This window comes from Berghia stephanieae, chromosome 8, assembly GCF_034508935.2.
Source record: "Berghia stephanieae isolate SIO BIC M18660-M18661 chromosome 8, UCSD_Bste_1.3, whole genome shotgun sequence".
In the NCBI taxonomy this organism is placed as follows: domain Eukaryota; kingdom Metazoa; phylum Mollusca; class Gastropoda; order Nudibranchia; family Aeolidiidae; genus Berghia; species Berghia stephanieae.
Window position 1 is genome coordinate 42,917,835 of NC_088367.1, and position 12,500 is coordinate 42,930,334.

The 12,500-nt window shown below is 31.9% G+C and overlaps 1 protein-coding gene across 2 annotated transcripts in view; it reads left to right on the forward strand.

Moving 5' to 3' along the window:
* Positions 1-12,500, forward strand: part of LOC144978722 (Na(+)/H(+) exchange regulatory cofactor NHE-RF2-like) — a 109,444-nt gene that overhangs the window by 42,705 nt on the left and 54,239 nt on the right. The window contains exon 4 of one of the 2 annotated variants that reach the window (XM_078925147.1): positions 4,762-5,112. The exons of the other annotated variant lie outside the window; for it this stretch is intronic. Within the exon in view, the coding sequence (XP_078781273.1) occupies positions 4,762-5,112 (351 nt within the window). The remainder of the gene's footprint in view (positions 1-4,761; positions 5,113-12,500) is intronic. 2 annotated transcript variants of the gene reach the window in all.

The window sequence follows — 12,500 nt, forward strand, 5'->3', positions numbered from 1 at the left end:
TTTTTTTCTGCTGTTAACGGCCAGGTACTCATTTTACACCTGAGTACGGTGAGAGAATGTGAGTAAAGAGTCTTTTCCGTCGAGCGAGCGAGGCTCGAACCCAGGACCTTCCGATCCGAAAGCGAGTGTCATACCACTAGACCACCATAGCACACCTAGAGGAAGGTGTTTTCAAACATGATACTATTAGTAAATGTGCGTGTCAAACATCCAAATAAGTTAATCTTAAGCACATCTTATGCAAGCAAAAAAAAACAAAACATCAATAATTCAACAATAAAAATTGATATTCGTGTTGTAATGTATATTGGAATGAATAGTTTATAGAATTGACCCCCCACCCAAAAAAAAAAAAAACACACACACACACAAAAAAAAAAACCCAACAAAAAACAAAAACAAACAAAAAACAAAAACAAAACAAAACAAACAAAACAAAACAAAACAAACAAAAACCAAAACAACAACCAAAAACAAAAAAACAAAAACAGAACAAAAACAAACAAACAAACAAAAAAAAAAAAAACCCCCAAAAAACAAAGAATATTTTAATGAACTAATGGGATGAGTGAGCATGATTCGAGAGACCTTTCTCGAATGTCACGTTCCGTTACGCTGTTAAACGACTAAAAAGGGAAAAGATTAGAATGAAACAAAAAGTGTAACGTTCGTTCGTGTTTGCGTTGCAAAATAATGGAACACTCTCCAAATATTATGATTGTTAAAACATATATTATAACAGAGATAAAGAGCACGACTCGCATCCCACGCGTGCTGATTTTAAAGAGACCCCCTCGACTATCTAAATGTCACGATGTGTTAAACGCCTGGCGAATATCATAATTTTTCGGGCTCAACGTATCAAAAATCGTGAGATTCGTCATATTATTATCATCCACCAATTATAGTAGCTATTCTTCGTTTTATCTATTTTTAAGAATATCAGCTGTTCGTGAAATTTACGTTATTTACGCGTGGCGCCAACTTCATTCATTCATTTATTCATTCAATAAAAGGTCCACGTTATCTCACCAGTAGCAGACCTAAGACATTGAGATATCATACAGTTTTAAGTTTAAAGGAGAAATCTAAACAAAAGAATTTGTTTAATATAGTATTTAAGATTTCCACCTATTTCAAAATCGTCTTTATCAAAGCGATTACAAGTAAATAAACCATTTTGTCTGTATGATGATGATGATGATGATGATGATGATTATGATGATATATGATATGGATGATGAATGATATGTGATATAATTAATAATAATAATAATAATAATAATAATAATAATAATAATAATAATAATAAATAATAATAATAATAATAATAATAATAAATAATAATAATATAATAAAATATAGTGATATATATATAATAATATATAATCATAATAAGAACGATGATGATGGTGATGATGATATACAATAATAATAATAATAATAATAATAATAATAATAATAATAATAATAATATAATAATAATAATAATAATAATAATAATAATAATAATAATAATAATAATAATAATAATAATAATAATAATAATAATATAATAATAATAATAAATAATAATAATAATAATAATAATAATAATAAATAATATATAATAAATTATGATATAATGATAATAGATAATAATAATAATAATAATAATTAATATAATAAATAATAATAATAATAATAATAATAATAATAATAATAATAATAATAATAATAATAATAATAAATAATAATAATATAATAATGATAATAATAATAATATAATAATAATAATAATAATAATAATAATAATAATAATAATAATAATAATAATAATAATAATAATAATAACCATAACATCAACATTTTAACAGAAATAATGCTATCGATAATATTGATTTTAACAGTCACAACAACAATGTTATCTGTATCGATATTACAAGCCAATTCCCTAATGCTGATTAATGAATAATTCATCGTATAACCCAAATGTTCATATTCGTCATCTTCTGTTATCGTGTCCATGTTGCTAAGTGTCTATTCGATGCGTTGTACATCGTGATAAACTCGTTCATTATTCGTTCTGTTGTTCGTACGTACGTACGTCTCTATGCATGTTTATATATTATATCTGTCATGTGCTACTGATGATCTGCTGATAATAAGTGTGGAAATTCCTAAACAAGAACATACGTTACCATTGCTGTAGAGAGTTGTCTTAAAACAACACAAAACAAAAAACTAAAAAAAAACCCAACTCTCCAACACTTTGTCAGATTCTTTCTTCTGTGATCATTGGGAGTAGGATAATACACAAATTTAAGGAACCACAAAAATGAATTATAATAAATAAAGTAATAAATTCCCTTTATTCATCCTATAGGAAAAATTCGTCTCTTAAAGTCTAGTCCAATGGAAAACTGAAATAACCCAGGTGTTTGTCGCAGTGCAACGCCGCAATTTGAACTAGGGCGAGGTGACTTGCTCAATGCCACACAGCGCAGCGGCCGGTGATCGAACTCTTTCTCGGTTGGAGGCCATTTTTGTCATCTGTCCCCAATGTTTAATCATTACTTTGAAAAAATATCCAGTCTATTATTTATTTACAGGGCCCGCCATATTACCAAATCTATGACTTACTGTCTTTATCCTACCCCAAAAAGTTTAGAGTTATTTTTTTTTCTCCAAAGAAGATATTAGATGTATAAAGTAAACAACGTTTCGGCCTTTTTGGCCTTCTTCAGGTAAACAAGAAATTAGATCCTACAATTTTTACCAAGACATAGAACAGTTACTGTGATGCGACTCTAGCAGGTGTCGGATCACAGTCTGTATATATGACATTTGTGATAGTTAAACGCAAAATTGAAAATTAAAAAAAGCAGCCTCACCATGTAATTTTAAGTTTTTTACTAGATTTCGTCCATCAATTAATTCTATATTATGCACTTATGTTTTGAACGCCAAAAAGAAGTGGCTTAAGTGGCCAAGTCTAATATTAGGCCATTGCATTGGTAACTTATTCCACTGTGTTAGGAATTTCCACCATAAATCTGTTACCATTATCATGTTGTAACATAACCTAATATGACTCGATATGCTTTTTCTGGTCTTACATTTTGGTAAGCGACGCCGTTTAACCCAGATGTGATTTGGTGAGTGTGTGTGTCTGTTGCATTCTTACAAATATGATAACCCAAAAGGTTATGGTGTCATTGTTGTTATGGAAATACTCTCAAACCAACGCAAAAGTAGTCCTTTACAACAATGGTTGTGGTATCTTCGTTGTTATGGAAATACTCTCAAACCAACGCAAAAGTAGTCCTTCATAACAATGGTTGTGGTATCTTTGTTGTTATGGAAATACTCTCAAACCAACCAAAAAGTAGTCCTTTACAACAATGGTTGTGGTATCATTGTTGTTATGGAAATACTCTCAAACCAACGCAAAAGTAATTCTTTACAACAATGGTTGTGGTATCATTGTTATGGAAATACTCTCAAACCAACGCAAAAGTAATTCTTTACAACAATGGTTGTGGTATCATTGTTGTTATGGAAATACTCTCAAACCAACGCAAAATAAGTCCTTTACAACAAGTTTGGTATCATTGTTGTTATGGAAATACTCAACAACGCAATAAGTCTTTACAACAATGTTGTGGTATCATGTTGTATGAAATACTCTCAAACCAACGCAAAATAAGTCCTTTACAACAATGGTTGTGGTATCATTGTTGTTATGGAAATACTCTCAAACCAACGCAAAAGTAAGTCCTTTACAACAATGGTTGTGGTATCATTGTTGTTATGGAAATACTCTCAAACCAACGCAAAATAAGTCCTTTACAACAATGGTTGTGGTATCATTGTTGTTATGGAAATACTCTCAAACCAACGCAAAATAAGTCTTTACAACAATGGTTGCGGTATCTTTGTTGTATAAGAAGTCCATTACAACAAGGATAGAACAAGCCATAAACTACCTTCGGTTATCAAATCTGCAAAATATGTACAAGTAGATCACATGCCTCTTGGATTAAAAGGACGATGCTTTTCATTGGTCTAACCTCTCGCTTTACTTATTAAATGAAAACTTGCAATTTGTGACTTGATGATTCCATTGGTATATACTTATGAATATGCACCATTCTCACCGAGAACTGCACTGCACATGACCCAGAGTTCCCTTGGGATAACTGAGTAGACATGATCTGCACGGATTGCTGTTTATTTATTCTTTAAAACATATTTTTACTCACCCCTCCCCCTCCCATTCGTATTGAATACTGCATTTTGTCCAATATTACACCATGCACGAAAGGGTATAAGAAGCAATTTATATTGTCAAGACCTTTATGGAGCATAAAAAGCATTTTATAAAGCATAAAGTTCTTGCAAACGATAAATTTTTTTAAAGAATCACCAAACATTTCTCTCTCGCAGATGGATGTGCAATTTTATACAGAGGTACACACAATGCATTGTTGTATAATGTCTACCACGGAATCATCAATTCATATTTGATTTGTATTTTGGTGAAGCCAGTCTGAAAGATGTGTCTTATTAATAAATATTATCACTATTACAGTATTATGAGAATTGTTCTGGGGGATAATTTTGGCTCTAAACGGTGTTGCTGTGATTGGGTTAAGCGGCGGCGTTTTCTTACGATGCTATGATAAATGTTCTTTATTCACTATGCTTCTTGCAGCAAGGATGTATCCTCTTTCTTTATCATTCATTATTATGCTCTACAACACGTCCTACCACTTATAGATGCAGCAGCAGAACTAGAGGCAGAAGCGGACTTGGACGATTTACCACCACCACCGGAACCTGAAACCGGAGAACCCGAACACGTTGAGACGGAAAAGGTAGAAGATGTAGAAGTAGAAGAACCTCAAGCGGAAGCCCTGGAAGATGGTAAAACAAACGGTGACGGACTGGATGCCGTGGATGCAGTTCTCGCAGAACAGGACACTCAGGAATTCGAGGCGGTATTACCTGATGAATCCACATCCCAACCGGAAGTAGAACCCGAACCAATTCCGGTCGTATGTTCCGAACCCGAACCAGTACCCGAACCAGAGCCAGAGCCCGAACCTGTTGCTCAACAGGAGGTCGAAGGTATTTATGATAGAAGCATCGTAGCCAAGCGGTGTTGTACTGTGTCGTTGCGGTTTGTTCCTGCTGCTAACGCTGCTGCTGTTGCATAACCATGTCTCACTGCTGCCCCCAAACCGCTACTGTTGCTGCTGCTGCTGCTGTTTGTCGTTGACCATTGACTGCTTGCCTTTGTGCCAAAAATCGCCACCCTTCTAACGTGCTTCCAAACTACTAGTGAATTCATACATTATATTATTGTCACCAGGGTTTGGACCAATTTCCAGCTGTGTGCTTCCAAAATACTGGTTAGAAAATTACTTTGTCGGTGAAAACAACGTTTCTAATTTCTAATGTGTTTTTGGGTCAAGCTCTAAGAATCTCGTTTTCATTATCGTTGAAATCGAATACTATACCAATAGTCGCTTGTCAACCAGGCGAAACCTTCAAAATTGGTACGCCATGATAATTAGTCGTACGAGTTATAAAATCCATATAATAAAAGAGCAAATGAAATACTTGATATATAGCTGTAGGTGAATCCAGATTATAATCCAAACCCGGTAAATGATAATATAATGTAGCCTTGATATTTCTGACCTGCTGGTGTATCTATTAATAATAATACAATCTAATTTATGTATATTTTTTTCTCTTACTGTCTAACGATGCACACGATTATTATGCATTTCCCCCCTCATTTTCTAATGCTGTTCAGTATCATCCACGTTAACGTTGTAAAGCACTTTGAGCACGATTAGTGCAAATTGCGTTATATAACGTTAACTTTTACATAGAAAACGGTAAACATTTAAGCCAAGCGTTTTCGATATCACGAAAAGTTTTACTATTTATATAATATGATAAGGAATATCATTTTAGTTTACACTACATACTTAGTTTGACTAAGAAGAACATGATATTATTATGAATCGTTTTTTTAATTAAACAAACAATAGAAAAAAGTCAACGTATTTTATGGTAGGCACTTAAATGGATGGTGATTGATTGCTTACAATTCGAATCACCGACAAATGTAGTTAAGGGATCAATTTGAATAGTTTGATGATGTTGTGAATGGAAGTAAAATAAAGAAGAGGGGGTGCATATAAAAAATATAATAATAATAATAATATATATATATAATAAATAATAATATATGTATTATATCTGTAATATAATACATATCTTTATTTCTCCTCCACCAAGATAACATGGCCTGCAGTCTGCACAACCCAAACTCCCGATTGTATCTCTCGTAGTTGGATTTTAACGTGTTTCTAGTAGAACATATTGTCATGATTCAATGATGTTTTAACTGCTCTCTCTCTCTCTCTCTCTCTCTCTCTCTCTCTCTCTCTCTGTATCTATCTATCTATCTATCTATCTATCTATCTATCTATCTATCTCTGTCTCTCTGACCATGCATGGCATTTGATTTCAACCGATTTCCTTCCCCCCACAACAGCCAGTTTTCACCTCTTACTAATTCAAAACAACAATCTTATTTCAGCAAACTAATCAGTATTACAGTGGAATCCGCTTAGAGCCAACACTCTTAAAGTCAACTTCTGCTTAAAATCAACACCTTTAATTGGTCCTAGTATTCTTCTCTTTAAGTTTGTTCCACTCTTACTGGTTAAAGTCAACATTGATTTAAAGTCAACCAAAATCTTTCTGGTCCTTAAGAGGGTTGGCTTTATAAGGATTCCACTGTGTATTAATGGATTAACGGATTAACAGATTAATATTGATGATGCTATCCTTCAGTCAGAGACAAAATAAATACATAAAAGTGTTGGAAACCATAGCAATATTATTTGAACCCCTGAAAGTATGTTATGAAACAAAAAATGTATTAATTTTCACATGTGAAATGGATAATTCCTTTTGATATTTTACATAATATAATACATAATAATTCCATCCAGCTCAGTTCAAGTTTCCTTTATTATAGTTTATTTATTGTTGTTGTTGTTTGTTGTTGTCGTCGTTTCATTCTATGTCTTAGTATTTTAGTGCATTCACCGTTTACACATGATATATTATGTGTGGCCACGTATTGCACAGGAACTTTATCACCCCTCAATGGAGAAATTATGAAATGATGTATTTTAATTAATTATTATTATTATTATTATTATTATTATTATTATTATTAATTATTATATTAATTATTATATTAATTATTATTATTATTATTTATAGAAATTAGAAAGTTAATTTTTAATTTTAATTTTAATTTTAAAAAAAAATCCTTTAAGAAAAATGTTTGAGGCAAATTTAGACACAGGCTCAGATTTATTCAGAAGTTTCACTACGGAATACAATTTGAAACGGTTGAAAAAGAAAAAAAGAAGAAGGATTTTTGTCGTTTTAAAACCCCCTTTAACATAAGAGTAAAATATGTGTATAAGGTAATAATAATAATAATAATAATAATAATAATAATAATAATAATAATAATAATAATAATAATAATAATAATGATGATGATGATGATGATGATGATGATGATGATGATGATGATGATGATGATGATGATGATGATAATAATAATAATTGTCGAGTCTCAGCATTTGGGTTCTTGGGTGTGACATTTTACAAATAATACCTCACTGAACTCAAGATGTGAATGAGTTGTCTATAACTAAGCAATGACGGACCTGTGAGAATGCTACCAAAAAAAAAACAAAAACAAAACAAAACAGGCGCTTATATCGACTGTAATCTGGATGGAATGATGGCAATGTGGTTCCATGTTGCCTTCAAATCGAATATGTACGTGAAGTATTATGAAACACGTTGCACTCTGCTGATCCTTGGGAATTAGAATTCCATTTTTTAACAAAAATAAATGAAAAAAAAAAAAAGATAAGAACAATAATTGAATGAATAGATATATAAAACTAACTAAATAAATACATTTAATTAAGTGAATGAATAGATATATGAAACTAAATAAATAGAAAAATACATAGATTACTAAATAAATAAATACACAAATTAATAAAATAACTAACATGTAATTAATAAATTAATTAAATAATTAGAATTGAATACATTAATAGAAAAGATATCACCCTCATTCTCCTATCAGTTTAATGTGTCTGACAATAGTGATTTCACCTCTCCTGTCATGCATTCTGTAGATGAGAAAACCCAGAAACCCTGTTAGAGCATGCATGGCATCGGTAGATTGCACCACTTCTCTGTCATGTCCTACATCGACAAAACACGTTTGTTGGGGTTTTTTTTTTCTCTCTCTCATTTATAGGCAGAAAACGTTTACTTCATATTATTTAGATAGAGATTAAAGATTAAGATAAAACTTCATTTTGTCACAAATTTGTTAATTTTTATTTTTTTAAAAATAAAAAGTCTTTTCAGTATTTCGTTGTTAAGACTTTTTAAATTACCTACAGGTTGGAAGTAAACTTAATCCATCGATGTAATCTGAAAATAAAAAGTTTCTTTCTTCTCTGTTTCTCTTTTCAATTTTCTTTCTTTCTTTATTTGTTTGTTTATTTTTTTATTCATTTATTAAATTTTTTTATTTATTTATTTATTATTTATTTATATTTTTTTGGGGCCAAAATGGGAGGAGATGTTTTGTCATTAGAAGGCAACCCTTTGTAGATTTTATTGTTTTCCTCTATCTAGTCATTTCGCACATGTATTTGATTGTCATGTCACTTGCTGCTGTATTCGAGCTCCCCCCCCCCCCCCGCCTGTTTCTCCAATGCCTTCCTACCTTTTCTTCTTATTTAGCTAATTGTCTATTTTTATATATCTTTTAATTAGATCATTTATATTGGGTAGATGGTTTCGCTCTGATCTTACTCATAGGTCGAATAACCATATTATTATTACTTCTCTCTCTCTCTCTCTCTCTCTCTCTCTCTCTCTCTCTCTCTCTCTCTCTCTCTCTATCTATCTATCTATCTATCTATCTATCTATCCTCCCTCCCTCCCTCCCCAATGCCTTCCTACCTTTTCTTCTTATTTGGCTAATTGTCTATTTGTATATATCTTTTAATTATACCATCTATTGGGTAGATGGTTTCGCTCTAAGTCCTTGTTCGAATAACCATATTACTCCCCTCTCTCTCCACCACCCCCTTCCTCCCCCCATTCCTTCTACCTCTCTCTCCTGATCATTCCCTGCTCTGTCACCCTTGCTCAACTATAAATCCATACATTTATATTATTTTCAATTTACAATTTCTTTTTACATGTTTTTACACGTGAACAATAAACACAGTGGGGGGAGCTGCGATTATAGTTATGTTATTAGATGTTATCAATCTTTGAATTTTTGTCTATGTTTTTAAAAATATTATGTCAACACTAACCCGTTGGGATAATCATAAATATTTCTTATTAGAAGTTACACAATATTAACTTTTTGTTCATTATTTTGTCTTTTGTCTGTTTGTTTGTTTGTTTGTTTGTCTTTTTTTTGTTTTTTCTTTCTTTCCTTTTTATTACCCCTAAGTAAGAGTTATAACAAAGGGTTATGCAGGTCCATATTATATTTAAAAAGCATGTCGTATGGCTTTGGTTACTTAACCGGTAAAACTTTGGTGTGAGTTTTTTTAAAAATTGACATTTAAGCCTAATCCCATCCTTGCTTCTTTTTTTTCTCCATTGAAATTTAAAACAAATATTTTGTTTTATTGATGCATTGTAAGATATTTTTCAGGTGACGGGCTTGGATTTCAGTAACAACTAGATATTAATTGTCCAAATACGATATAATATATTGTTATTCATTCGTTATCTCATGGAAGATCAGATCAGATAAGATCTCATCTTTCATTCATTCATTCATTCATTCATTCATTCATTCATTCGTTCGTTCGTTCGTTCATCCATTCATGCATTCATTCATTCATTCATTCAGTCATTCATTCATTCATTCGTTCGTTCGTTCATCCATTCATGCATTCATTCATTCATTCATTCATTCAGTCATTCATTCATCCATTCATTCATTCAGTCATTCATTCATCCATTCATTCATTCGTTCGTTCGTTCATCCATTCATGCATTCATTCATTCATTCATTCATTCATTCATTCATTCATTCATTCATTCATTCATTCATTCATCCACTCATCCATCCATCCAACCATCCATCCATCTATCTATATATCTGTTTATCTATATGTCTGTCTGCCTGACGTCCGTCCGAATATCTATCTGTCTATCCATCTATCTGCCGATCTCTCAATCATCATATGGATTTTTATATTTCTGTTACACATTCTATTTCAACATTAAAGAAAAATGGGTCTGATTCATCATCATATTATTATGGATTGCGTGGAGAAAGGGTAAATCAAATACCATAGTACCACGGTATTTTGCATGGAGTTGTCCCATGGACTACGACAGAAAGGTCCTATACCGACGTACACTTATTTGCAGGTCTGATAACCCAATTCCTTGTTGTGGGCTCATTTTTTGTAATGGGGAATCTTTTAAAAGAATTAGGCAAAATATTGTCCTTTACAATAATGTTAAATTAGGCCCATAAGCGGGTTCGGATGTCAGACCTGTATATCTGTACACGTCGTCCTATACATAAATGGATGAGTTAGAAACTGGTATATTATAATAAAGAACTGTCTAAAAAAAATTGTGCTTTTATATAGAGCGATATCCACTAAATGTGCTCAAAGCGCTTTACAAAAGGTCCCTGGCCAACAGCAACACTTTACATGTAGGACGGGACATGTTGCCTGTTAGGCGATATTACAATTTTTTTTCGGACAGAGACAACGCTGTTAACTGCCAGGTACTCATTTTATACCTGAGTACGGTGAGAGAATGTGAGTAAAGAGTCTTTTCCAAGGACTCAACTATGCGCCGAGCGAGCGAGGTTCGAACCCAGGACCTTCCGATCCGAAAGCGAGTGTCATACCACTAGACCACATAACCGCTTGAAAATGTAAAAATTCGTAGTTTTAAAGAGATTGAAATAGTAGTCGCTACAGTTAACGTTATAAATCATCAATTTACCCTCAAGAGGAATTAAATGACGTTTCATAACCCTTCATTAAATTATGAAGCCTTTGGGTTACAAACTTTCACCCCCCCCCCCCCACTGTTTTAATAATGACTTTGAGATGGTTATGATGATATGAATTTCTGAAAATTGGAGCGGAAATTTCGTAATTCTACGGATGTTTCGTAATAGTGGGAAGGTCTGATTATAGACTTTATTTACAAATTACAAATAATAATAGGGGAGAAAAAACAGATCAGTGGTATTGGGTTACCGTGGGGGGTTTATATCGTTTTAATGCAATGCAATGCTTGTTAATGGGGGTCCTGATAGCTCAGTTGGTAGAGCACTCGCTTCACACGCAAAGGGACCGAGATCGGTCCCGGGTGCAGTCGAGCTTTTTTCTGACCCCCCCCCCCCACCACCTCTCCACCCAGGAGTGAATGGGTAGCTGATTTGAGTATGCTAGTTGTCTCTTTCTATATGTTTGTGTTGCTGTTGGTCAGGGACCCTTTGTAAAGCGTTTTGAGCACGTTTAGTGGATATTGCGCTATATAAAAGCTCAACTTAAATAATAATAATGATGATGATGATGATGATGATGATGATAATAATAATAATAATAATAATAGCAATAATAATAATGATAATAACAAAAATGATAATAATAATAATAATAATAATAATAATAATAATAATAATAATAATAATAATAATAGCAATAATAATAATGATAATAACAAAAATGATGATAATAATAATAATAATAATAATAATAATAATAATAATAATAATAATAATAATAATAATAATAATAATAATAATAATAATAATAATAATAATAATAGCAATAATAATAATGATAATAACAAAAATGATAATAATAAATAATAATAATAATAATAATAATAATAATAATAATAATAATAATAATAATAATAACAATAATAATAATAATAATAATAATAAAAGATCAATGTTATCGGGTTACCCGGGGATGTTTAAATCGTTTAAATTTACAATGCAAGGCTTTGTTAATGAAACAAGGAGGATTCGATTATCCTCCAGGAAATAGAATGAATGTGTAAAGATATTATTATCGCACCGGCGGTATTTATTATCAATATCGATACAGGATGTATCGTTACTGGTTATTTATGGATTGTTTTTTAGATAACCCGTACGTCGTTGCGTTGTCGCAAAAAAGAGCAGCATCTTCTGTTCGTTGATTTGTTGAATGTACTGCGTCCTCTCTACGATACAACTGCAGCATTGCATTCTGGTGTTACTCCCACGAAACATATAATACACACACACACACACACACACACATACACACACAATGCTGCTATATATATATATTTAAAAAAAAATTATTTTTATTATTTTGGCCGAAAAT